Below are 26,128 nucleotides of genomic sequence, written 5' to 3' on the forward strand. Positions count from 1 at the left end.
CTGGGAACTAAGGGCTCCTTCCCTGCCAGGTGCAGCAGCTCACGCTGTAATACCAGCCTGAGATCTGAGGATCAATGTTTGAAGCCTTGGCACAAAAGTCCGTTAAGACTAATCTCCAATTAAAGAAGAGCTGTGGCTCAAGCGGTGGAGTGCCAGCACTGACCAGAAAAAGCAAAGGGATAGTACTCAGGCCCTGAGTTCAAGCATGCATAACAACACTAAATAAGATAACAAGATATAGCTCCTTTCAAAGGCCAAACAGTGGAGCAAGCGGCTCAGGACTAAGGGGCTGCAGGAGGCAGCTGCGGCCTCACACGCCACCTTCAGGGACCAGGCCCGGCCTGTGTGGGCTCACTGCTGCTGAGAGAACGTGGCCAGTGGAGGGAGACCAACCCGGATGTGTCCAATGGGGCCCACAAAGCCAGCAGGACACAGGATGAGAAACTGACCTGCTTTAATTTGTATTGCATGCAGGGGTGTGGGGATGGGGGCAGGGGTGTGGGGAGGAGGGGCAGGGCAGGAGTTGTGGGGCAGGGCAGGGGTGTGGGGAGGAGGGGCAGGGCAGAAGTGTGTGGGGGGCAGGACAGGGATGTAGGGGATAAGGATCAGGACAGGGGTGTGGGTATGAGGGGCAGGACGGGGAGGAAGGGGCAGGGTAGGGGTTTGGGGAGGAGCAAGACAGGGATTTGAGAAGGGGCAGGCCAGGGGTGTGGGGAGGAGGGGCAGGGCAGGGGTTGTGGGACAGGGCCAGGAGGGAAGGACTGGCAGTGGTACAGGGAAAGGGTTGTGGGGGTGGGGGCTGCGCACACCAGTGCCCCCCCCCGCCCTGGCAGAGCCTCAGCTGCAGCTCTTGGGTAGACGGTAGACGCCGGCCGAGTAGGTGAGCTGCTGATCCCGGACCTTCTTCTGCAGGTAGCCCTGCAGCTCCTGCAGGTCGATCTCAGCCAGCGCGGGCCCGGTCATCACGAACATCCGGAGCATGCTGTAGATGCGCTCCAGGGAGAGGCTCTCCAGGTTGGTCAGCATGGCCTGGATGTACGTCCAGAAGAGCTTGGGACAGCAACCGGGCGCGTCAGGGGGGTTGCGCTCTGGGACCACCCCAGCCCCAGCCCCAGCCCCAGCCCGCCGCTGCCTATATACCAGCAGCTCCTCCTCCTTCTGGTCGGCCTGCGAGGCCAGGCCCGAGTCACTCTCGTCGTCGCTGTCGATGAGTACCATGCTGTCGGGGTCCTGGGGCCGCTCCTCCTCGATGACAGAGAAGGTGCCCGGAGGCTCCTCCCGCACCACGCCCTGCTGCAGCCACACGGACAGGCGTCGCCGCAGCAGTCCCACCGGCATCTTCACCACCTTGCTCAGCTCCTCCAAGGTCCAGCTGGCTGCGTGCAAAGACACAGGACTCTGGAGGCCGCCCCGGCTGACTGCCGCCCGCCCGGTTGGTGACCCAAGGCTGCGGGTGGACTGCCCTGCCTGGTACTCACCCCAAGGCAAAACTAAAACCAAAATCAGGGCGTGTGGACTCACCTTGGTCCTGAAAGTACAGCAAGAGCACAGCCTGCACCGGCGTCACGGCCACGGAGAGCGTGCGGTCGGCCAGCTCCACATCCAGGGTGACCAGGCCCAGCGTGTGCTTCCAGCTGAGGGTCCGCATGGCCTGCGGGGGAGGAGGATGCTCAGCCGGCAGCCCAGCAGCCAGAGAGCAGAACGCACTGGAGAGGCAGAGGCCCTCCAAAAGACAGGTCCGCGTCAGACTCAGTATTCAGAACGTGACCAACGTGGAACCAGAGCAGACGCAGGTGCAGAGAGCGCTTGCCTTGCATGCCTGATGCCCTGGGTTCAATTCCTCAGCACCACATAAGCAAAAAGAAAAAAGCCGGAAGTGGCGCTGTGGCTCAAGTGGTAGAGCGCTAGCCTTGAGCTGAAGAGCAGAGGGACAGCGCCCAGGCCCAGAGTTCAGGCCCCACGACCAGACCCAAAAAAAGAGATAAGGTTGCACCAGAGGGTGGGCCTGACCTTATACAGGGCAAGGTTAGAGACCCAGGCACACAGGGAGGTGTCTGTGAGGCCAGGGGCAGACAAGTGAGGTAGCCATAAGCCAGGCCCATGAACGCCTGCTGGACAGAGACAAGGACGTCCGGAGGCCTCGCGGGGTGGGGCTCTGCCAGTGCCTCCACAACAGAAACAATAGGCTTCTGTGTTAGGCCACCTTCGTGACACTGCATTACAGCAGTCAAAAGGAAGACTCCAATACCAGGAAAGAAGGAGGACTGTCTGGAGATGGGTGAGGGGTTGACGGTCAAACCCTCTTTCAAGTCCCCTGGGGAGGCTACCAATATGAACATGGATGGGCTGGGAAGGTGGCTCAGTGGTAGAGCGCTTGCCTTGCATGCCTGAGGCCCTGGGTTCGATTCCTCAGCACCACATAAGCAAAAAGAAAAAAGCCGGAAGTGGTGCTGTGGCTCAAGTGGTAGAGCGCTAGCCTTGAGCTGAAGAGCTGAGGGACAGTGCCCAGGCCCAGAGTTCAGGCCCCACTACCGGACCCCAAAAGTAAATAAATAATAAATAAACATGGATGATAAAATAGTGATGGCATAGCTAGGCACCAGTGGCTCATGATTGTAATCCTAGCTACTCAGGAGGCTGAGATTTTTTTTTTTTTTTTTTGTCGGTTGTGGGACTTGAACTTTGGGCCTGGGCGCTGTCCCTCTGCTCTTCAGCTCAAGGCGAGCGCTCTACCACTTGAGCCACAGCGCCACTTCCGGTTTTCTGGTGGTTTTATTAGACATAAGAGTTTCATGGACTTTCTTGCCTGGGCTGGCTTTGAACCGTGATCCTCAGATCTCAGCCTCCTGAGTAGCTAGGATGACAGGCGTGAGCCACCAGCGCCCGGCTAGGAGGCTGAGATTTAAGGATCTTGGTTCAAAGTCTGCCAGGGCAGGCAGACTTTTTTGACCACCAAAAAGCCAGCTGTAGAGCTATGGTGTAGAGTGCTAACCTTAAGCAAAAAAGCTCAGGGCCAGAGCCTGGGCCCTGAGTTGGAAGCCCCAGGACCAGTACACACATGCATAAAATAATGCTGGCAAAGGCTCAGTAGGGAAGGAAAGCTGTCACTATCCTTTTCTTAAAAAATGGTCCTGGGGCTTGAACTCTGGGCCTGGATGATGTCCCTGAGCACTTTGTTGTTGTTGTTGGTCATGGGCTTAAACTCTGGGCCTGGGTGCTGACCCCCAGCTCTTCAGCTCAAGACAAGCGCTCGCCACAGCCACTTCATTTTCTGGTGGTTAATTGGAAATGAATCTGAGACTTTCCTGCCCAGGCTGGCTTTGAACCGTGATCCTCAGGTCTCAGCCTCCTGAGTAGCTAGGATTACAGGTGTGAGTTACCAGCCCCCGACAAGCTGCAGCCATCTTCAAGGATACATGTCACACTGAGAACAATGTTGGGGGCTCTGTGGGAACAAAAACTGCTGCTGGGACCCGGAGGGAAGCCAGCAGGAAGCCTGGATGGATGGAAAGTAAGGAGCAAAAAGCCTGCCATACATCCAAGGGATTTCCAAGCAGAGTGGAAGAGTGGAAGGTACACCGTGGTTTTTACCTTACTGCTTTTAAAATGTAAAATACAAATAAGGAAAAGAAACTGTGAAGCAGAAGGAAGCCAGTATCTATGTTCTGGAAAAATTCTCAGCCTGTTCAGGTAGCCTTGACATATGGCCAGGGTGGGGCTTGACAAACATTAGCCAAAGCGATGAGTGTGATCTGTTGGCCCAACCATTTCAGAAACCAGAAGAGACGGGCTGTCCAGCAAAAGGTCTGGAGAGGGCTGGTCCAGAGCACGGGCAGCTCACACACAGGCCAAAGGGACAGACAACACAACGCAAGGCTAAGAGCAGAGCCACCGTGCTGAGCTGATGGCGGGGTGGAGGGGGGCGGGCACTCCCGTGGGGCAAGGGGGAAGTGCAGAGAGAACTGTTGCCAGGCCAGGCCTCGAATCTTCTTAATTCCTCACACTCACTTTTAGAACTGCTTAGGACTATGAATCTTCCTTTGAGGATCTCAATGCCTCAGTGAGGCTCGACATTCTATTGTGTCTTGGAAGCAGAAAACTTCTGATTTCACAGCATCACAGCTAGCAAGAAAGCCTGCCCCATGTGGGCCCCAAGTCTCGTCTACACTTGATTTAGATGATGAAATATGGAACTTTATGTTAAGACTTAAGAGTTAACACTGTGAAGCCAGGCGCTGGTGGCTCACACCTGTAATCCTAGCTACTCAGGAGGCTGAGATCTGAGGATCGCCGTTCAAAGTCAGCCCGGGCAGGAGAGACCGTGAGACTCCTATCTCCAATAAACCACCAGAAAACCGGAAGTGGCGCTGTAGCTCAAGTGGTAGAGCGCTCGCCTTGAGCTGAAGAGCTGAGGGACAGCGCCCAGGCCCAGAGTTCAAGCCCCACGACCGACCAAAAAAAAAAAAAGAGTTAACACTGGACTGGGCATGACTTTCAGGGATGCTGGAATGGGAGCAGGGGAGGGGGGGGGCATGGGCTCCTCACACCACTGGGTCATCCGGAGAACAGAGGATACGGCAGGGAAGAGGGCAGGGAGGATGTGGCACCTAGCTGTGCTCAGCCGGGAAGGGGTAGAGTCACTGCTCAGAGACTGGGCCAAGGCCCATTGCTGTGGCACAGGCTGGCACCAAGCATGGTAGGCAGCCTTCCAGCTGGCACCAGCAAGGGCCACACGGACCAGACGGCAGGACACTAGATGACCACAGGACACCTGAGCTTTTCCAGGAACGGAACCAGGGTGGGGAAAGGAGGTGGCCAGGCTGTCAAGGTCAGGTGCAAGCAGTCCCCGACTTGCCAAGGTGCCCTGGGTGAGGCTGGAAGCAGAACAAGGCCTTCTGTGTAGAGGAGACCCAGCACTTCCTCACCCGAGAAGCTGCTGGTACCCCGATAGCTTGCCTCCCCCTGCTTCGGACCACCTCACTGCTGCCCTGTTCAGTTTGAGCCACTGTTGAGATCCACAGGCCGGATGCCTTCCCTCTCCTGTTCTCTGCCTATTCTCCTCCCTCTAGGCTGCAGAACTGGTGGGCTGCATGTTCCAGCCCGGACCCCAAGTCTCATGTCAAAAGCTCTGGATGAAGCTGGGCGCCGGCTGCTCACGCCTATAATCCTAGCTACTCATGAGGCTGAGATCTGAGGATCACTGTTCAAAGCCAGCCCGGGGCAGGAAAGTCTGTGAGACTCTTATCTCCCAATAAACCACCAGAAACCTGGAAGTGGCGCTGTGGCTCAAGTGATAGAGTGCTAGCCTTGAGCTGAAGAGCTGAGGGACAGCACCCAGGCCCAGAGTTCAAGCCCAACGATGGGGGGGGGGGTGGGAGGGGGAGGGAGGAAGCTCTGGATGGGCGTCCAGTTCCTACCCCCCCCCCCCAGCATAGCTGGATTGCACCCCACAGCCCAGACCCCGTCTCATGTCAGAAGCCCTGGATGGGCGTCCAGTTCCTCTCCCCGGCATGACTTGACTGCAAATCCAAAAAGACTCCTGAGCTCAGCCTCCTTCCCAGGACTCCAGCACTGGGACTCGGTTATGCTGCTGGGGGCAAGCCACATGGCCTATCTCATCTCTCTGAGCATTCATTTGTGTGAGTGTGTGTGCGCCGGTCCTGCGACTTGAACTCAGGGCCTGAGTGTTGTTCCTGAGCTGCTTCCTTAAGGTTTACACTATTACTTTAGCCACAGTTCACCAGTCAGCTTTTTGGTAATTTTTGGAGATGAGTCTCATGGACTTTCCTGCCCAGGCTGGCTTTGACCTGCAATCTCCAGTTGTCAGCCTACTGAATAGCTAGGATTACAGGTGTGAGTCACCAGTGCCCAGCTTCCTTTGTCCAAGCCCTGTACTTCTAGGATCCCAATCACAGTTCATAGTGTCCATTCTCAAGTACCCTGGGACCTTTCAGGGAGAGACCAAGGGAGCAGAGGGTCAAAGTCAGAGGTCAGTGTGCTGAGAGAGGTGCCCACAGCAGAGACACAGCCCCTCCCAGCCCTACTGGGGGCGGGGCCTCAGCTGATGCCAGCCCTGTTCAGCAGCCCAGCAGCACAGGAAGGCTTGGCGATGGGGCGCTCGGTTTTCAGAGCGTGAAGAGGAGACCCCACACAAAGTGCACACAGGCGACTGACCCTGAGGTGACAAAGGTGGATGTGACAGGCGACTGATCCTGAGGTGACAATGATCCTGAGGTGACAATGGTGGATGTGACAGGCGACTGATCCTGAGGTGACAATGATCCTGAGGTGACAATAGTGGATGTGACAGGCGACTGACCCTGAGGTGACAATGGTGGATGTGACAGGTGACTGACCCTGAGGTGACAATGACCCTGAGGTGACAATGGTGGATGTGACAGGCGACTGACCCTGAGGTGACAATGATCCTGAGGTGACAATGGTGGATGTGACAGGCGACTGACCCTGAGGTGACAATGACCCTGAGGTGACAATGGTGGATGTGACAGGTGACTGACCCTGAGGTGGCTGCGGTTGATTGAACAGTAGTGGGAGCTGCTAAGCACTGGTAGCTGTACCTTCAGCTTCTCGTATTTCTTGCAGTAAACTTCCAGCGCGGCCCTGATGTCCTCAGGAACTTCCAGCTTCTCATCCTTGAAGGGGGGCCAGAACTCACTGGATAAGATGACAGCATAGACCCCAAACGGCGGCTGCTCTTCTATAGGCCGCTTCTCGTCTTCCTCTCGGATGTTGGCGTTGATCCGGCGGGAGTCTGCCATATCCTAAGGAGGGGAGGGCACTTAGCCCGGGGCTGGCAGAGGTGCTGGCCTTGAGGGTGGGGTCCTGACACCCACCTTTAACATGACCTCACAGAAGTGCATCGGGGCCTCACCAAAGCGCAACTTCAGCAGCTCCACATTGCGGATCTCCCTGGAAGGAAGAGCTTTTTATTTTTTGCCAGTTGTGGCGCCTGAACTCACTGTCCCACAGCTCTTCAGCTCAAGGCTAGCACTCTACCACTTGAGCCACAGCACCACTTCTGGCTTTTTCTGCTTATGGAATCGAACTGAGGACTCGAACCCAGGGCCTCATGCATGCAAGGCAAGCATTCTACCACTGAGCCACCTTCCCAGCCCCAGAAGGAAGAGCTTTTAGAAAGCTGCCTCTTCCTCGCTAGCTCCCGCTGCTGAGAGGCCCCTGGCCTGTGGGAAGGCAGCCCCACCTGGGCCACAGCAGAGCCATCCTGGCCGGCAGAGGGCAGGCAAACACCCAAGGTGAGAAGGCACCTCCCTCCAGATGCCTCAGGACGGGGCTGCAAGAGCCCCGGGTGGCAGCCGTGGCGCCCCCTGGAGACCAGCCAGCAGCTCACAGGCCTCACCGTTCCGGGCTGAAGCTGAGCTGGTGGAGGAGGCGGTCGGCTAACAGGGAGCGGTACTCGTTGATGAAGAGGTCCTTGCTGCCGTAGATGCTTACCAGCAGACTGATGATATCCGAGGAGCGCCGCTTGGAGCTCGACTTCCCTGGCAGAGTATGAGGGGCTTACCACTGGCACCTTGGCAAGGACAATATACCCCAAAAGCCCACCTGGCTAGTCACTGTCATCCAGCACTGGCTATGAGGCTCACAAACAGCTGTTCCAATCTGCAGCCCTCCTGACTCATGCTGTTTTGATCTAGGACCCCTCCTAACTCATGAGGACCCCTTTAAACCCACACTTGAAATCCAGGCTTGAAGGTCCATGGTTTGGTCCTGGAGACTGGAGAAGTGCTCACAGACTCTATGGATTGGGGCCAGGCATAGGAGGGGGACCAGCCAGAAGCTGTCACCCTGATGAGCCCTCTAGGTCTGGGACAAAAATCATAGCTGCAGGTGGGCTACACAGGCCTCACACGAACCAGCTTTCCCACCAGTTATAGCTTGTCAGGAACAGGGCCAACAAGAAACTCTCCTACCGCTGGAATGACCAGGTACCATAGGAACACACAGAAAAATGACTGGTACTAAGGAAAGCCCTGACCTGTTAAACCAAGCACTGGCTCCCTGACAGGACCAGGTGCTAACAGCAAGACATGGACCTGAAGCCATCACAACCTCAAATAGGCCCGGAAGAGGCTGGGGGCCCAGCCGGGAAGCTGACCTGGGTCTGCATCCACCGGATCGGGAACCCAATCCTCAGGCTCTCCAGAGTCATCTTCACTGTCCTGGCCCGTTTCCAGGCTGGCCGGGTCAGTCTTGGACAACTCAACAGCCAAGTCCCCAGTTCCATCTGAGTCCCCCGTCAGCCCAGCCACAATCTGCCGCACCGTGTCCTCCCGTGTCCTGCGGGATGAGTGCTGCTGTCTTCCATGTATGCGAGGCTACCATGGGACCTGGCTCACACTGCCCACCCCAACTGCTGACTGGTACATACTGAAAACAGGCTCATCTCAGAAAGTAAGACGCCCAGCACTACTGTGGGAACAGCACGGCAGAGATAAAAAGAGGCTCCGTGACCAGACCAGTCATGGCTGGGAAGCAAAAAGCCTGAGTCCAGGGCACCATGAGATATACCCACCAGCTCCCACCACTCAGGTCCAGGGACACTGGGCCTCTGCCAACCAAGAGCTTTCCAAACACACAACCCACGGGGGTCCTGGCGCCTCATCATCAGAAAGCAAGAGCTGTCTCTACACAGAGCACACAAGGATAGGTGACTAGCAGTGCGAAGAGGAAAAGCCCTCAGCCTGGACCAATCAGCAGCCTCCTGTCCCCTTGTGCTCAGGAGAGAAGCCAGAGCCCCTCTGGTGACAGCATCACGAGGCTGAGCCAGGGCGCCTGGATGCATGCCCTCACCTCAGGTAGCGGCGGATGGGCTCACAGGCCACCTCCAGGATGACCATGGAGGGGTCCAACACTCGCAAAGCCTTGATGGCAGAGATGTAGAGCGTGATGATATCACACGTGTTGACGCCTAGAAGAAGCCAGAGGTCACACAGTGCCCTGGACAGCAGCTTCCCTGGTCCCACATGAGTAGACAGGCAGTCACACTGGTCACTGCTGAGACTGGACCCCAGGTGGCGGGGTGGCGGCAGGGAGTCAGCCCCAGCCTCCCTCACCTCACCCACTCAAAGGCAGGCTCTGTAACTTCCCGAGAAACGGGCCTTCCTCCAGCCAGGGTCTGTTCTGAGGCCAGCACAGCCCCAGACTGAGCTAGGCAAGCCTGATTTCCTCCAAAGAGGCATGTAGGTGACCTGGCTTTTCTAGCTCCCACAAAACCAACAACTGCTTCCTAACCCCCTTCTCAGTTGCCTCCAAATCCAGAGCCCTGAGGGCCAAGCAGCCAGTCTATAGTGGCCACACATGTACCAGGGTGGAGGAGCCGAGTCTCCAGGGCAGCCTTGAGGGACACAAGCAGCTGCTGTCTCTGGTCAGTCCTCTCCAGGCAGTACTTGAGGTCCTCGATGGCTGGTCGGGAGTCTGGGAAGTCTGCAAGAAGAGAGCCATCCCTCAGAGATGGGTGTGCACAGGTGCACCAACCGGTGAAGAATGACAACAGTGCATGAAAGGACACACTGCCCCAGCGTGGGAGCTGCCCGTGCATGTGCCAATATGTGCTTGAACTCAGGGCCTGGGCACTGTCCCTTAGCTTTTTCACTAAAAGCTAGCACTCTACCACTTGAGCCACAGCTCCACTTTTGGCTTCATGGCGGTTAACTAGAGATAAAGAGTCTCATGCACTTTTCTGCCTGGGCTGGCTTGGAACCACGATCCTCGGGTCTCAGCTTCCTGAGTAGCAAGGATGACAGGCGTGAGCCACCAGCACATGGCTCTCAATGCCTTTTCACACACATGCATTTGACTATAACACCAAAGGGTAGAGGAGCTAGTAAGCAGAAACCAAGGCTGAGGAACAGAAGGATGGATGCCCAAAAGCACTGGCCTGGCAGGCGGCTCAGTCCTGAACCAGACCCAGAGTGATAGTGAATAAGGTCCAGCTCTGGTCAACTCACCTTGCAGAAGGTAAAGGTAACTAAACCCTGTAAACATGAAGGGCACTGCCCACAGGCAGGTGTGCAGTGCAGGGAAACCAAGAAGGACCAACCTCGGATGATGCTGAAGAGCTCCTCGATGCGCAGGCTGGCATAGATCCGGTAGAAGAACCTCTGCACGTGACAGCGCCAGCGGCGCAGAGTGCTTCCAGCTTCGGGTGAGGCCGGCCGGGCGGGGCTGTCCTGCAGGAACACCTTGCCAAGCCAGCCGACCACCCTCTCAATCCACTGTGGGGACACTGGTGTGTGAGGCGCGGGGACGCCCAGACCACCTCATAGATACCTACCCTTCAGCAGCACCCCAGTAAGCCCCCAAAGCTCCTACATCTGGGGCCCAGAAGCACATCCAAGTCTTCCAAGAAACTGAGTCCCAAACGGGCACTGCTGACCCGCAGAAGTGTTCATCCTCCGAGGCGTGCCAGCATGCTCACCTCTGGTAGGTGACACTAGTGGACGATGCTGGCACACACGGCAAACCTGCTCTTGGAGCCACATTCGTGACCACCAAAGCCCTACCTCTGTGTAAACCAAGCAACAACAGTAAAAGCACAGCTGAGAACAGGAGGCCACAAGGCCACACAGACTCATGGGTGCACACAGATCCCGACCAATGAAATAGCTTGGGACAGTTCACCTTCCCCAGCCCACTACCTGGAGCACAGTGAGCCTCCATGGCTGATGCCCAGTCTGCATCACTGCTGGAGGACAGCACTTTGAACACCCACTACCACAGCTAACCTGCATTCACTGCAGACAGATACCTGGAAGCAGTGGTGGGAGGTCAGGGGAAAAATAAGAGTAGTGTAAATGACCACAGCTCCTCAATGCTGGGTGCCTAGACCAGAAAGAGACCATAGCCGAACAAGCCCCAGCTGCATGTGGAGATGGAGGCTAGTTGAAAGAAGTGAACCCACACTCAGGAAAGCAAAGAGGAAGGGTCAGTCTGCTATTACTACAGCCTGAGGAGGAACTCTTGGGACTCTGGTTTTTGCAATGCCTCCAACTGTAGGATTCTGCACAGACCTGCAGAGCATATCCCAGATCCTTCCCCCGCCACTGGGCTTAGGACTTGCCTAGCACCAAGGCAGCCCCACCACCCAATTCTGGTCCATCCAGGCCTTCCCACTCTAGTCGCTTCTAGTGTGAGGAATCAGTGTGCCAAGGGAGGGTGCTCATCTTGTGGACAGTGTATGTGTGTGTGTGTGGGGGGGGGGTTGCTCACCTTGTGGAACTCCCGCAGAAAGGAGCGCTCATACTCGCCTCGGCAGCGATCCTCCATTCTCTCTCGGGTCACCTGATGCAGGGTGGTGGTAACGGCCTCAGCACTGACCCGCTCCAGCAAACTGAGCCTGTGCCTAGAGGAGAGTCCTGTCCATGAAGCACCTGCAGCACACACCTGTCCCTCAGCCAGCGTGGTACTGCTTTCAGGGCACACACCTGTCCCTCAACCAGTACATGCCCACCCTCCCCCCCCCCCCGCCTCCTGTTCTTCACCCATCATGCCCATCATGGTCCTGCTTACAAAGCAGATACAGTACACACGAGACATACCAAGGGCTTAATGAATACCTCCCCCAGCCCTCCTACATGAGACATACCAAGAGCTTAATGAATACCTCCCCCCGCCCTCCTAGGGTGGGGCAAATCTACCATGGGTTTGGGGGCAAAGCTGCTAGAAGGACAAGAACACTGGAAAGGAAGTCTGTGAGACTTTTATCTGCAATTAATCATCAAAAAGCTCAAAGTGAAAGCCAGACCCCAGTGGCTCACGCCTGTAATCCTAGCTACTCAGGAGGTTGAGATCTGAGGATCACAGTTCAAAGCCAGTTTGGGCAGGGGAGTCTATTAGACTTTTTTTTTCTCTTTTTTTTGGTTGGTCGTGGGGCTTGAACTCTGGACTTAGGTGCTGTCCCTGCACTCTTCAGCTCAAGGCGAGTGCTCTACCACTTGAGCCACAGCGCCATTTCCAGTTTTCTAGTGGTTTATTGGAGATAAGAGTCTCACAGACTTTCCTGCCTGGGCTGGCTTTGAACTGCAATCCTCAGATCTTGGCTTCTTGAGTAGCTAGGATGACAGGCGTGAGCCACCGGTGCCCAGCTAAGTCTGTCAGACTTTTATCTCCAACTAACCACCAGAAAACCAGAAGTGACACTGTGGCTCAAGTGATAGAGTGCTCACCTTGAGCTGAAGAGCTCAGGGACAGCATCCAGGCCCAGAGTTCAAGCCCTACGACTGATAAGAAAAAAAAAAAAAAAAAAAAGAAAGAAAGGTACTTTTTTTTTTTTTTTTTTGGGTCCGGTTGTGGGGCTTGAACTCTGGGCCTGGGCACTGTCCCTCAGCTCTTCAGCTCAAGGCTAGCACTCTACCACTTGCGCCACAGCGCCACTTCCGGCTTTTTTCTTATGTGGTGCTGAGGAATCGAACCCAGGGCCTTGAGCATGCAAGGCAAGTGCTCTACCACTGAGCCACCTTCCCAGCCCCAAGAAATGTACTTTTAACTGACCTATGTAACAATAACCCCTCTGTACCTCACCTTTCTAATAACAGAAAAAATTATTTTTTTCTTTTGCCAGTCCTGGACACTGAACTCGGGGCCTGGGCACTGTCCCTAAGCAGCTTTTACTCAAGGCTAGCACTCTACCACTTGAGCCACAGTGCAACTTCTGCCTTTTTCTGTGTGTGTAGCGCTGAGGAATCGAACCCAGGGCCTCATGCATGCCAGGTGAGCACTCTACCACTGAGCTACCTTACATTCCCAGTCCCCGCCCCCCCCCAATTTTTTTTTAAGTATGACTTTTGGGATTTAAAAAAAATCAATTTTGTAGAGACCAGGAAGTTTGGAATCAAAAGAAATCTAATTCAGACATGGGTCGGTAGTTTCTTAGCAAGGGCAAAGCTGAAAAACCCTGGATACACACCTACACCTAGGTCAGGGTGTGAACCTGCTACACAGAGATTCCCATGGTGCTCCCTGTCATGCCCCTGACTCTCAGGATAGGTAGAAGAAACATTTTTGACCAGTTCACCAGTTCTCCCAGAGGCCAGCGAGACCCAGGAGAGCAGGAAAGGCATGCGGAGGAACCGGGGCATAGTCACCGCTTGGCAGTACTCACAGGACCTGGCTGAGCTGGTGGAACTGCTCCAATGCCTGGCGGCACCAGCACTGCTGCTTGTCACTGCCGCATCCTGCACACAGAGGGCTTTGCAGAAGCCGGTAGTAGCGGCGGCGGGCATAGCGGCTGTCCAATTCCCCCTCCAGTTCGGGGTCTGTGCCTCCTTCACCTTTTCTCTTACTCTGCATATAGACTCGCAGGAAGCGCCCGTAGAGGCGCTGGACCATCTCCTGGAAGGTCCTGGGTGTGGAAAAGAATAAAACTCCCCGCAACATGGTGTGGACCTTTTCCCGAAGCCCTTGAGCTCCAGTGCCCATCAGCAAACCCAGGCGAGTCCATTTCTCCAGGAGCTCTAGGCTGCGCAGGTAGGTATCCAGGCGGCTCTCTAGCAGACCAAACGCGTCCAGGAGCAGCAGAAGGCACTGGGGCTCGTCGACAGTGTTCTCGCGCTGGGAGACGGCATTCCAGAACTCGGGGGAGATGTTGGCCTGCAGGTCGTTCTGCAGCACTTCCACGAACCACTCCTCCAGGATAGAGTGCAGGCCGTGGCCCCTCAGGACTTCCACCGCCGCTCGGAGCTCCTCCTCCTTCGGCGGGACCGCGCCGCTGGTCCGGGAGGAGGCCTGGAGTGTGGGGAAATCTGAGGATGCAGGCGCAGGGGTGCGGGCTCGAGGGGAGGGACCGAGTTTAGGGGAAGCTGAGGAAAACCCGCCGCCCACTCGTGGCCGACGCTAAGGAAGGAGGGCTGGGGCAGCAGGCCCGGGACGCGGGCGGAGCCCCCCCCGTCCCGCCCCGCCCCGCCCCGCCGTTCTTTTCTCAGGCCTCACCAGCCCCAGGACAGCCGGCGGCACCAGCCCGGTGCTCACGGTATTCCAGGCTACCAAGAGCTCCTGGCCAGGCGCGGAGTGGCCGGCCGCGGCCGCAGCCGCCACGTCGGCCTCCATCGGCACCCACAGCTCCCGGACCCGCCCAGCGCAGCGCGTGGCAATGACGCAGAGCCGAGCGTGGCGCGCCGTCCTGACGCTCGCGAGAGGCGCGGGGCGATGACGCCACGCGCGGGGAGGGGTGTGCGCGCGGCTCGAGGCCCTGCGCATGCGTCAGTGTGGCTGCGCGGGCGGCGGTTGGAGAGGAGAGCGCGGCGTCGGCCATGACCCAGCAGGGCGCAGCGCTGCAGAATTACAACAACGAGCTGGTCAAGTGTGAGCCGCGGGGAGCGGACGGGCTGGTGCCCGGGGCGCCGGGGTCCCGCGGCCGCGCGGCCGCGCCTGCTCCTGCGCCTGCGCGAGCCCGGCGCCGGGGCCTCCCCCTAGCGAAGCCCGGGCACCGGGCCGGGCCTGGCCCGCTGCGTGGCCCCGGCCCACAGCCCCGTCTCCCCGCCCGCCTTAGGCATCGAGGAGCTGTGCCAGAAGCGAGATGAGCTGTGCCGGCAGATCCAGCAGGAGGAGGACGAGAAGCAGCGGTTGCAGAACGAGGTGAGGCAGCTGACGGAGAAGCTGGCCCGCGTCAACGAGAACCTGGCGCGCAAGATCGCCTCCCGCAACGAGTTTGATCGGACCATCGAGGAGACCGAGGCCGCCTATCTCAAGGTGAGGCTCCCAGGACTGGGAAGCGCTCAGGCCCGAGCCAAAACCGCCACGCTACCGGCGGGCCGGTCTCCGCGGGGCCCGGTGTGTCCCCGGCGCTCCTCTGTTGCGGTTTATTCTGCCAGGCCCGCCCAGCCTGGTGTGGGACAGATGCGGGGAGGGGGTGCGGGGCGGGGGAGGGCTCCGGCTGCCAACACCCCATGCGTAATCGGTTCTCACACTCTGTATGAGAAACTCAGGGCTCCGGGTAGGTGGAGGTGTTGCTTCCAATGAGAGGGACAGTGGCACCCCTCTCGCTTATGACCCCCAGATCTTGGAGAGTTCTCAGACGCTGCTCAGTGTCCTCAAGAGAGAAGCTGGGAATCTGACCAAGGCCACAGCCTCTGATCAGAAGAGCAGTGGAGGCAAGGACAGCTGACAAGGCCAAGCAGACTGGGCCAGTCTCTGCTGTGTCCCAGATATGCCCCCCCCCCATCTGTCTTAAAACATTGTGCTTTGTGGCAGACACCTTCTCCCGTCTTAGGTGCCGGGAGGGGCAGCTGCCTTGAGTGACAAGAGCCCCAGGCAGTCCACGAAGGGTGAGGGGGGTGTTTACGACCTCTGGACTCACAGGAGCCACGAGGTCTTGAGTTTTCCATGTCATCTCCCCCAGGGACCTTGGAAGAGGCCCTGGGTCAGGCACATCCTGGCTCCAGACTTGTCGCTGTGGGAGTCCCTCTTTGTCCCCTCTTAGCCAATAGGCACCGAGGCCAGGCAGGTGGGGAGAGTGCCTCCTGAATCCAGGACCCAAACCTCAGGGCCCACCCCATGGTCAGTTGTCAATAAACGTTTTTTTGCACATTTCTGTGGTAATTTTTTTTTTTTGGGGGGGGGTGTCTGGTCGTGGGGCCTGAACTCTGGGCCTGGGCGCTGTCCCTCAGCTCTTCAGCTCAAGGCGAGCACTCTACCACTTGAGCCACAGCGCCACTGCCGGCTTTTTTCTTTTTGCTTATGTGGTGCTGAGGACTAGAACCCAAGGCTTCATGCATGCAAGGCAAGTGCTCTACCACTGAGCCACCTTCCCAACTGTGGTAATCTCTTGATTTCTCTGGAGTGTGGGCATCAGACACCTGCAGAGCCGTAGGTAGGCTCTGTCCAGCTGCCATGGCTCCTTGAGGAGGGAGACAGGACCTGCAATGATTTTCCTTGTGCTAACTGTCAGAACAGAGGAGGATTTCCACTTAACACAGGCTATCCCCAACCTCATCTGTCCTAGCAAGGCTGTTGGTCTCCCCCAATTCCAGCATACAGCCCACCTGCTTGAGGGGGGCTGTGACACACCCTGGTGCCAATACTTGGGGTGGTTGGAGAGATGTCTGCCCTGGACTTGGGCCCTCTCAATGGCTGGAAGGGGCTTTGTATCCCATACCCGTTCCTCTGTACCACGTTGTCCAGTCTGATGAACCACTGTTGATGCAGAGTTGCCTGATGCAACTCTGCCCTCAACCACACATGTCATTGCCCAGGTGCTGCTTGGCAGAACCAGAGAACAGCCCATCCTGTCTAGAGAACCACACCAAAACCGCTCTTTCCTGCTCCTGGTCATGCAGTTTCTTCTTGAATTCTCCAGGAGAGGATACCTGTGTTCAGTGCCTGGGAAGGTTTTGCCTAGTGCTGTAGATGACCCTAGCTCTGTACTGTAGCTGCCCAGGCCCACACACCCATCATTATTCCCAAGTGGATAGCCCTGTCTACTGCCTGATCCTTTCACTAAGACTTACAAGTCAGCAGGCTCTTCTGTGCCTAGTGGGAAAGAATTACAACGCTCTGTCCAGCCTTGCCCATGCAGTACACATTCTGCCCTGTTCTTGGTCCCCTTCAGGCTCCTGTTCTCTCAGTAATGCCACTTAAGACTTGATAACAGCAACACTCATCCATCTGGGATTTACCTCTGTAAGTCACCAAGTTCCAGACCTGATGCACTGCATTCAGCAGGCCTAGCTCCCATCTCCCAGTGACAGCTTGGGAAGGTGGGAGAGAGCCTGGACCAGCAGAACCTCAAGGTGCAAGGACATCAAATGGGCTACCTCACATCCCCTGGTAGAGGGCCCCCAGGCTGATCCCCAATGTCCCCACTGTGGGCCACACATGGGAGGGAGCAGCAGCCTTATCCAATGCGGTTTATTGGATCAGAGGCAAGAAACAAACCTGCCATTTATCACAAAGGGTAGACTAAATCCATCAGGGTGGGATTAGAGTCCTGCAGACAGCGCCTTGCCCCAGAAACTCCTGTGACGACAGGAGGCTGGGAAGCAACCTTGGTCTGGGGCAAGTCTGCTCAGGCCCTCACCTAGTCACAGACAGGCCACTGGATGGACTTCAGCCCTCCCCACTTTTCCTTGGAGATCCTGAATGGGTCAGACAGACCTAGCCAACAGCAGGAGTAAACACAGGTAGGAAGAAATGTGGAGCACAGCCAGGATGAAGGTACAGAAGGGGGGGGAAGGGGTGCAGGATTCCTGGGCTCCCAGCCACCCCCCTCAGCTATGACTTGGCAGTCTTGGCAGTGCTGGGGTCAGAAATAGAGGGCTGGCTCACTGCGGAAGTCCGAGAGGTCGTTCTGACTGGCAGGTGTGAGCTGAGAAAAAGGAGAGATGTAAGCAGTGGGGCCTGCCCAGGTACTACTTCCCCTTCCCCACAGCCCTCAGTGCTGAGGGGGTCCCCCCACCCGCCCTGGCTCACCATGACTTCTTTCAATGAAGGCTCCATCTCACTGGGAACCTGCACCACTGTCTGCTCCTGCCATCTGCTGAAGGCCATGGAGTGCTTTGGAGTGTAGCAGGACAGGCCTGTGGGCCAAGCAGACCAGGCACGGGCACATGAACATGCAGCCCCGTCTCCACCCCTCCCAGGCTGTCCACATGAGCAGATGGGCATTCACCTGAGCTGCCATCTGGGAGCCGGGGGCTCTCAGGCCCCACACTGCTCACAAATGTGGCTCGGGGTAGGAAGAGAGAAAAGGACTTCTCCTCTGAGCCAGGTTCCTCTTCATCTTCTTCCTCCTCCACTTCCTCCTCCTCCTCTGCCTCTTCCTCCTGTACCAGGGAGCTCTCGGAAGGGTACTCAAATGTTGTCTGCAGGCTCTTGTCATTGAAGGAGATCTTCATCTGAGAGCAAGAGTTGTCATCAGGGCCCCACCACACAGCAAGGCAGGGGTTGAACAGCACTGTCACCACAGAGACTCAGAGCAGAGGAAGAAGTCCTCCAACCTGGAGCTGCACAACCTACCCAGTCCCCACCCTCATCAGCGGCAGGTCCTAAAGCCATGTTCCTTGGCTTCCTGGCACCACACTTCCTGGCTGGGAAGGTGGCTCAGTGGTAGAGTGCTTGCCTTGCATGCACGAGGCCCTGGGTTCGATTCCTCAGCACCATATAAGCAAAAAGCCAAGTGTGGCTTTTTGTGGCTCAAGTGGTAGAGCTGAAGAGCTGAGGAACAGCGCCCGGGCCCAGAGTTCAGGCCCCACGACTGGACCCCCCCCCCCAAAAAAAAAAAAAAAAGAGCTGAAGAGCTGAGGGACAGCACCCAGGCCCAGAGTTCAAGCCCCACAACTGGACTCAAAAAACAAAACACAAAAGACCAGGCAGTAGAAAGGCAGCACCAGGAGCCATAGCTCATTTAACAGACTGCATGAGAAGTTCCACAAAGCCTGAAGTATACTGACTCCAATGCCCAGCCTGCTGCCTGCCCCACAAGCTTTACTAGTTTTTTTTTTTGTTGTTGTTGTTTCGTTTTGTCTTTTGGAGGGGTCGGTCATGGGGCTTGAACTCAGGGCCTGGGCGCTGTCCCTGGCCTCTTTTGCTCAAGGCTAGTGTTCTACCACTTGAGCTACAGCACCACTCCAGTCTTCTGGTGGTTTATTGGAGTCTCACAGACTTTCCTGCCCAGGCTGGCTTTGAACCACAATCCTCAGATCTCAGCCTCTTGAGTAGCTAGGATGATAGGCATGAGCCACTGGCACCTGGCAAAGCTCTAGAATTTTATGTTCAAACAAATTCTCCTCTTTTCTAGTATCCTGGGCTGCTGGCTCCAAGGGGTAGCAAGGCAGGCAGGAGCAGAGGGCTGTAAGCATTCTCGGGATCTCCCAGTCAGCCACTAGTGCTGGGGCAAGGAACCCTGTGGCCAGGCCTTGCCAGGCGGAGACTCGCTCCCACAACTGAGTGGCTCTCCCAGGCCTGCTCTACCCAGCCCATTCTGGACCTGGCAGGTCAGTAATGAATATGAGCAGCCACTAGCCTACAGCAGATGGAAGCAGTCCTGCTGGGGCTGCTGTCGAAATATTAAACTCTTGGGCACAGGACACCAGCAAGCCAGCTCAAGTTCCCCCTTCTCCCCTGGAAGGAGCCAGAGGCAGGAGCAGCCCCAGACAGCCCAGAGTACCAGGAGCAGCCCCAGACAGTCCCAGGGCAGCCTCGGCCTTTAGGACAGGTGGGGACCTGGCAGGAAGGCTGGGCTTGCCCTGAGGCAGCATGGAGAGCGTGGTATGGTTGCAGGATACCCACAAGAGCCCAGCAGGAGCAAAAGCCTCTACCAGTGAGCCAGCACCCAGGAATGAACACATACCTCTCCTGTTTCTTGCTCTCTCCATCAGGGGCCAGAATGTGGGGAAAGGGACGCTGAGCCTGAGCTAGCTTCCCTGCCTCAGTGCTCACACACACAGCTACCGCTACTTGGCCACTGCTTCCTTCCCCCCACTACCCCAAACACCCTAGATGTCTGAACAGATGAGTGGTCTGGGAGATGAGCAGGCAGGTCAGACAAATCAAGTTGCAAAATATCCGCTCCTGTCATGAAAGCATGCCTCCCTTAGCCTGCCCTCACTGCAGGCCCTGCCAAGCCTCCAGTTGTGGTCCTGTGAGACACAGTAAGGGGCAGCCACCTGAAGCCACAGGCTCCCTACCCACTGCCAGCAAGCTTGGGCATGGTGTCCTTGGCCCTCCCAGACAGATACCCCAGGCACAGCCCAAGGCACATAGGACTGTCAAGCTGGGTTCCACCCCAAAGTGAACAGGGTTCCCGGGTGGCCCCCGGGTCCATGATGCCCTCCAGGCCCATCCCCCATGGCTGGGAACGCACCAAGACCAGCTGCCAGGGCCTGGCCGGATTAGCATGCCCTCATTAGTCCGCATGACCAACTCCAAGCAGGGAGGCTGGGCACACGTGGGCACTGAGGCTGGCACAGCCTGGCCAGGCTGGGAGCGTGGGGGTGCTCACTGGCCTCCTGCCCCAGCCAGGGCCCAGGCCTCCAGCCTGCTTTGTCTCCTGGCTGGGTCAGTGCTGTGCGAATCTCACAGGTCTCCCTCCCACTTAAAGAGTACAGGCCGGCAGGTCACAGGACACCTCGTGACTCAGGCGGCCAGAGCCGGGGCACACTCTGCAGACTGGACCGACAGAATGGATGGGGAGAGTGGCCCAGGTCTGGCATGGAAATGTCCGTTCGCCAGTGGCTGAGGGACCTGGCCCAACCCACCCCACACGGCAGGTGAGGGTGAAGCCTCCGGTCCCACAGGGCCCTTTTGTTCTCCCTAACTAGCCCTGCCCATGCACACCCAGCTTGGGTTACTGGTGGGTATCCACCCTAGATTCAGGGCTGAGAAGCTGGGCTCAGCCTGCCTGGCTAGAGGAGTATGTTCAGCCTGGCCCTGCCCCCACTCTCCTATCCACACCGGCTGCTGCCCATCCCCCAGCGACCCAGTAGGAGCACACTAGACCAGGGTTGCACAGCTGGAAGTCCACAGCCATCAGGAGCCCCTGTGCCAGAGGAGAAGCTGCCTGGCGCAGGCTCCAGAAAAGAACAATACACAAGGGACACCCTCCCTGAAGAGCTGGGGGAAGGAGGAGGAGAGGAAAAAGAAAAGGAGAGAAGACTCTCCTATGGGGAAGGGAGGCAGGGAGAGTGTCAGCCACCTGTGAGGGTCCAGACGGGTGGGAGGCGATGTCACTGCAAGAGCAGATGGGCATCACACAGCCACAGCCAAGCCACACCAGTCAGGGTGGAGGTGACACTGGAGGGGAGAGCGGAGGCCTGGGCATTATGACTGAACTGAAGGACACTGACTGCTTGGGTGGGGCACAGACCAGGAAGTGGAGAGAGAAAGGAGCAGACAGACAGGTAGGAGCCAGGACAGGTGTTTCTCCATAAAGGGAGCCTGCCAGAGGGAGGGAAGGAGGCCAGTGTGAGAAGGGGTTAAAGGACATCACCATCTGCCAGGAAACCGGGGTGGGGTGGGGCAGGAACATGCAGTGGTAGTCAGCTTGAAACCGTGCAGGGAGGGACAGATAACCTAATTGGGCATGTTTCTGGGGCCCTGGCCAGCGTTGAGGACACCCTCACCGTCCAGACAGTAATGTGGGCCCTCAGTTTGGATGAGGGCATGACACCATCTGAGATGCTGTCAGAACAGACTGTCCCACCCCACCAGCTGCCAGACGCCCTCAGAAGAGATGCTCCTCACCTGCACCCTGGGAAAGCCTCCAACTCTCTCACCACGGCCAGGGGTCACCAGGCTGGGGATCAGGCAAGCAGTCTACCTCTAGGTTCCCTGGCTCTGTATCCCACTCCCCTACCCCTCAGGAGGAAGACCAACACGGGTTCAAGCACAGCCTTTGGTACCAAGGTGAGGGCTACAGGAAAAGCCACTTGGAGCACCTTGGGTCCCTTCTCCCTGATGGAGTGCCCGGTTCCAGGGCTGCAGGAAGGAGGGACGTCAGGAAAGGGGTGAAGTGCGTGCAGTCCTGCAGTTCTGAAAAGCCCAAGCAGCCTCTCACTGTCCCACCCCTCAGGCGCTGGCTCTTGCCAGGCAAGGCAGCTGGTACACCTGCAGAAAGGCCGTCACAGCCGTACACGGTGCTGCTACAAGGAGGGTCCTGCCTAGACCACCTGGCCATAACAGGCTCTGCCCATCTGGCCCCCCAACTTGCTCAAGCTGGCATAGAGACCACAGCCAGGAAAAGGTTGATGGCCAGCACTTGCTGCCCCGTCTCCCAGCTGCCTCCAGTGACCCCTTCAGCTCCAGATCCCCCTGAGGCCAGGCCCAAGAGGGACCGGCCAGGCTCTCAGCAGCAGCCTTGGAGGGTAGAAACAGCTAGGAAGAAGCCAGGCTCATGGTGAAAGAGACCTGAGGACAAGGACTCTAGAACCAGGAACTTTAACTCAGCTCCGGTCCCACAAGCCTCCCTCACCTCAGCGTCCTGCCTCGCCTACATGAAGGACACTATCCTAACTCACCTACACCAGAGACATTACCGTGACATCACTTCCAGGACAAGCATAGGAAGGAGTCCCCTCAGAGCAGTCAAGATCAAACTCAAAAGGCAGGGGAAGGAGAGGACAAGAGGGCAGGGCTCGGAGGAGAAAGCATGGTGGCAGAGGGAGCCATGGCCAACAGGAGGTGCCCCCCCCCTCCCCTGGCCATAGTGAAATCACAGCAACGGCTGAAGTGGCAGATGGGCTCAGCAGGAGGGCTGCTGACCTGAACCTAGAAGAGGAGATGGGGCAGGAAGGAGAGAAATCTCCATGGACTACGCTTGTTTAATTTGCTTAGCAGTATGAGAACAGTATGGGGGAGCGGAGGAAGGGAGGGAAGAAGAGAGGGAGGTCCAGAGAAAGAGGGGGGAAGAGGGGGAGAGAAGGAAAGAGACACACACAAAACAAAGAAGATGACACTGCTCGTTACAGGGAGCTCCAAGGCACAATCACCACTCTGTTGCCCAAGGAAACGTGAAAAGTAACAAGGGGAGCCGACACCTGCTGGACTCTGGAATGGACCCCCAGCCGCCACCTCAGTACCAGAGAAAGGTGCACCTGCCTTGTACCAGCTGACAGGGAGTCACGCAGGGCTGGCCTTGGAATTTGCCCCAGGGGACAAACTGAAACCCTGGAATAACCAGGAAGAATCTGAAAAACTTTCCTTGTACCTAGGGGGTTCCAAGCTACTGACTAGAGCCGACCTGGCAGTAAAGTGCACCTGGCCAGCCAGGTGCAAGCCTCCAGAAGGCTGTGCTTGGGTCTCTCTGCCTGACTGTCCTCCTGAGCAGCCCATGCTTGCACAAATCCAGGGGCCAACAAGCTCCAGGCCTGTGCCTTCAGGAGCTCACAGGTTGTGCTCCTTTGGCTGGTCTCCAGGTAAGGACCCAGTGGCATGGATATCACTGCTTTCTACGGCCCCCTCCTTTAGGAGGCTTTTACCTGCTTGGCCAGCCCTCCCCTCCAGCTGTGCCCTGGTCCATCAAGGCTCCACAGCTCCTGGTCTAGTTCTTCTCTAGGAAGCCTCCCTACTAGCCCAGGTGTCCCAGGAATAGAAGAAAACATGGTGTCTATAGCTGCCCCCCGCCCCCCACTGCCATCTCCCCACTGACCTTCTTCCTTGAGGAACCAGCCTTGGTGAGGCAGGACTTCTGCAAGGCCAGGTAGCCACCGATCACCTCAATCTCGTGCACTGTAGGGTAGCGCTTCTTTAGGGTGCTCTCCAGAGCAGCATGGGATCCCAAGAGGCCAGCAGCCTCCTCCTCCTCAGCCTCCCTTGGCTGGGACTCCCCATTGGCCTGGCTGAATCGTGGTTCTTGACAGGCCCCTGGCTTCCTCTTGGGCACCACTGTGAACGTGTTGTTGCCTCGGTGCTGGAGTTCCAATGGGTGCCCAGGCCTGGTGGGGTGCAGGTGGTGCTGGAGAGTTACACCAACCCCTGAGCAGGGTAGTTTGGCTTCTTGAGGGGATGCTTCCTCTTCCGAGTCCACCTCATCAATGAATGTGACCGGCAGTCCTGGCTGCCCAGGTTCCCGGCTGTCCTTGGCCAAGCCCTCAGAGGGCTGCGTTTCAGCGGTGGCCGGTAGGAAGAGGGGAGGGGAGGATGGCCTCTGACTTTCGGCAGCCCGGTCTATGAGGGTGGGAGCCGGCCATGGCCCCAGGACCACCGAGAGGCCCCTCTCAGGGTCTGGCGCCCCATCCCCTCCGGACGCCAGCTGGCCTCCGAGCTTCTGGCGCTGAGAGGCCCGGCCCACCTCTCCCTTTGGCAGCTCGGCGGACTGCCTGCCCCCGGGGGGAGGGTGCCCGGAGGCCTTGCGCTTGGGGATGAACAGGAAGGAGTTCCGGGAGTTCGCGCGGAGGCTGGCCAGGGCCCGGGCCTGGAGGTCCCCTGGCGGGATGGTCTCCAAGTCCGGCTTGGGGGCCGGCCTGATCTCGAAGGCGTCGTTGGCGCTGGTGGCGGCGGAGACCCCCCGGCGCTGGCTGGGAGTGGCACTGACGGGGCTGGGCGCCGGGACGGCGGGGGACGCGACTGGAGTGGCACTCGGGGTCCCGGGGCTGGGGGGCGGAGGGAGGCCGGGCTCCCCCGACACCGCCTTTGGCTTCCACTCGCCGGGCGCGGGGTTGGCAGGGCCGGCGTGGGGCTCGGGGCCCGCGGGCGCGCGCAGAGGCGGGCGGCCCGGGCCGCGGGGCAGGCCCCGGGGGTGGACGGTGAAGGAGTTGGCGCCGGTCTTCTGCAGGAAATCCCGGCGCCGGTCCCCGGGGTCCCCTCCGCCGCCGGGGCGCCCCGGCTCGGAGCTGGGGGGGCGCGGGGCGGCGGGCGGCGCGGGAGCGCCGGGGGGCCCGGGCGGAGCCGCGCTCGCGGGCCGGCGGAGGGGCGCGCGCGGGCCGGCGGGCGGCGGCGCGGGCAGCGGGAGCGGCGGCGGCGCGGGGCGGGCGCGCTCCGGGCTCCCGCGGCGGCACGGCGCGGCGGGCGGGTCGAACTTCTCCAGCAGGCGGCTGACGCGGCCGGGCGGCGGCGCCTCGTACACCACCACCTCGGCCGCGCGGAGGCCGGCGGCGGGCGGCGCGGCGGGCGCGAAGCCGGGCGCCGCCTCGATGATGAGGATGCCGTCGGCGCGGATGGCGCGCACGCCCGGCACGCGGCGGTACAGCTCCAGCAGCGGCGGCGCCGGCCGCGCCCCGCGCCGCCGCTCCGACTCCAGCCGCATGAACGGGTTCTCGCGCAGCGGGCCCAGGCTGTCCGCCAGCACCAGCCGCTCGGCCGACCCCGCCGACGCCGCGCCGGGCCCGGGGCCCGCGCCCAGGGCGGCCAGCTTGGCCCGCCTCCGCTCCAGGATCTCGCGCTTCCAGGCGGGCATGGCGGCGCGCGGCGCGGGGCCCGGCCGCCCCAGGCTGGCCATGCTGCGGACTCCGCCGCCGACGGAACTGCGCGGGCGGCCGGACCCGAGGCACCCGGCCTCTCTCGACGCCGCGCCGCGCCACGCCCCCCTCGGCTGCCGCCCATTGGGCGAGAGCTCCGCCTACGACCCGGAGTTGGCCGTCGACGCGGCTGATTGGAGGACGCTCGGCCGGGCCCCGCCCCGTGGTCGCGTCATGGGCTGGGCCCCGCCTGCCGCCAGCGTCATTGGCCAGGCCTCGCGGTGGGGGGGCGTGCCCCGGGAACACCCCCGGCCTTGGCGCCGCTCTCCCGGGAACTTCACTTCCGCCTCTGCGCGCTGGGTCTGGGACGCCCGGAACCGGGCTGGGGAAGCCGCGGGGCTGACCCTGAGGCCCGGCGCCTGTATTGACCTTGCTGGGCCCGGGACCTACACCTGCCGCTACACCTGCTTCTCACCTCCGGGCCACGGGCCACAGGGCAGGTGGGGCGCCCTCCAGGTGTGCATGCATGCCGAGGGTCAGCCTCACCTGGGCAGGGCCCGTCTGTGGAGGCCCCGGAAGGCGGGCCCAATGCAGGCTTAGGGCCTCGCTCGCACCTCAGCGACCCCAGCGACCCCGCTAGCTTCCCGCCTCCAGGCCGGCCCTGCCAAGCCAAACTCAACATAGAAAATATTATTCCCCCGGGGCACTTGGCAAAGTAGAGATAAACTTTGGGTTGTAGTAAGTGAAGTGTGGGAGTGGCACCCAGTGAATAGAAGGAGTGCTCTGCTAATTACCTATATTCTCAAGACAGACAGTCCTGCAACTACAATAAAGACCCAGCCCAAGGAGCTGAGTGCTGAGGAGGAACAATGCATTCTACATGCCACTCCTGTTGTGTCAGATTCACCTTTGTGAGTGGGTGTGCAAATGTGCCAGTAGAAGGTTTTAAACTCAAGGCAAAGTACTTACTTGGCGCTTGCTGGTTAGATTGTTCTGCCTAGGCAAGGCACAAACCTCAGTTCTCCAGGTCTCAGCCTCCTGAAAAGCTAGGATTACAGGCTTAAGCCACCAGTGCCATTCATCTTTTGGTTTTGTTTTGGTAGTTTGAGCTCAAGGCCTCCAGCTTGGCAGGCCAGGTGCTCTGTCACACCTCCAGCCACTTTTTGCTTCAATTTTTTTAGGTAAAGTCACATTTTTTTTCATCCATGGCCAGCCTCAGATTACAATCTTCCCAAGGCTTCTTTTGTAGCAAGGATACAAGC

The 26,128-nt window shown here is 58.6% G+C and overlaps 3 protein-coding genes and 1 long non-coding RNA gene across 4 annotated transcripts; 2 read left to right on the plus strand and 2 right to left on the minus strand.

The window, feature by feature from the left end:
* Positions 1-437: 437 nt before the first annotated feature.
* Anapc2 (anaphase promoting complex subunit 2) lies at positions 438-14,108 on the minus strand. Its single transcript, XM_070015146.1, has 13 exons — positions 13,969-14,108; positions 13,142-13,764; positions 11,251-11,383; positions 10,082-10,256; positions 9,346-9,465; positions 8,833-8,950; positions 8,138-8,319; positions 7,379-7,520; positions 6,855-6,930; positions 6,579-6,782; positions 1,522-1,651; positions 1,141-1,376; positions 438-1,050 (listed from the first exon to the last, which is right to left on the minus strand). The coding sequence occupies exons 1-13, from the start codon at positions 14,083-14,085 to the stop codon at positions 838-840; spliced, it is 2,469 nt and encodes an 822-aa protein (XP_069871247.1). The 5' UTR covers positions 14,086-14,108; the 3' UTR covers positions 438-837.
* LOC138822343 (uncharacterized) lies at positions 10,252-13,057 on the plus strand. Its single transcript, XR_011370401.1, has 3 exons — positions 10,252-10,464; positions 12,602-12,750; positions 13,022-13,057. It is a non-coding gene; the product is annotated as an uncharacterized lncRNA (long non-coding RNA).
* A 124-nt stretch (positions 14,109-14,232) lies between the features above and the next one.
* Ssna1 (SS nuclear autoantigen 1) lies at positions 14,233-15,564 on the plus strand. Its single transcript, XM_070006986.1, has 3 exons — positions 14,233-14,340; positions 14,528-14,727; positions 15,035-15,564. Exons 1-3 carry the CDS (start codon positions 14,289-14,291, stop codon positions 15,140-15,142), a joined length of 360 nt encoding a protein of 119 aa, XP_069863087.1. The 5' UTR covers positions 14,233-14,288; the 3' UTR covers positions 15,143-15,564.
* Positions 15,565-16,870: 1,306 nt separating this feature from the next.
* On the minus strand, positions 16,871-24,950 carry Tprn (taperin). The gene is made up of 4 exons (XM_070015147.1): positions 23,120-24,950; positions 17,645-17,870; positions 17,446-17,552; positions 16,871-17,341 (listed from the first exon to the last, which is right to left on the minus strand). Exons 1-4 carry the CDS (start codon positions 24,905-24,907, stop codon positions 17,279-17,281), a joined length of 2,184 nt encoding a protein of 727 aa, XP_069871248.1. The 5' UTR covers positions 24,908-24,950; the 3' UTR covers positions 16,871-17,278.
* Between the last annotated feature and the right edge of the window lie 1,178 nt (positions 24,951-26,128).

This window comes from Dipodomys merriami, unplaced genomic scaffold, assembly GCF_024711535.1.
Source record: "Dipodomys merriami isolate MVZ:Mamm:240054 unplaced genomic scaffold, mDipMer1.0.p SCAF_11, whole genome shotgun sequence".
In the NCBI taxonomy this organism is placed as follows: domain Eukaryota; kingdom Metazoa; phylum Chordata; class Mammalia; order Rodentia; family Heteromyidae; genus Dipodomys; species Dipodomys merriami.

Coding starts and splice junctions, on each gene's coding strand:
- Anapc2 (XM_070015146.1), bottom strand. CDS start 14,085: ATGGAGGCCGACGTGGCGGCTGCGGCCGCGGCCGGCCACTCCGCGCCT. Junction 8,951..9,345: donor GACTCGGCTCCTCCACCCTG/GTACATGTGTGG, acceptor GGCTTCTTCTAG/GCGTCAACACGTGTGATATC. Junction 6,931..7,378: donor CTCAGCTTCAGCCCGGAACG/GTGAGGCCTGTG, acceptor TCTTCCTTCCAG/GGAGATCCGCAATGTGGAGC.
- Ssna1 (XM_070006986.1), top strand. CDS start 14,289: ATGACCCAGCAGGGCGCAGCGCTGCAGAATTACAACAACGAGCTGGTC. Junction 14,341..14,527: donor CAACAACGAGCTGGTCAAGT/GTGAGCCGCGGG, acceptor CGCCCGCCTTAG/GCATCGAGGAGCTGTGCCAG. Junction 14,728..15,034: donor CCGAGGCCGCCTATCTCAAG/GTGAGGCTCCCA, acceptor TATGACCCCCAG/ATCTTGGAGAGTTCTCAGAC.
- Tprn (XM_070015147.1), bottom strand. CDS start 24,907: ATGGCCAGCCTGGGGCGGCCGGGCCCCGCGCCGCGCGCCGCCATGCCC. Junction 17,871..23,119: donor CTGGTTCCTCAAGGAAGAAG/GTCAGTGGGGAG, acceptor TCTTGCTCTCAG/ATGAAGATCTCCTTCAATGA. Junction 17,342..17,445: donor CTTCATTGAAAGAAGTCATG/GTGAGCCAGGGC, acceptor CCTTTTTCTCAG/CTCACACCTGCCAGTCAGAA.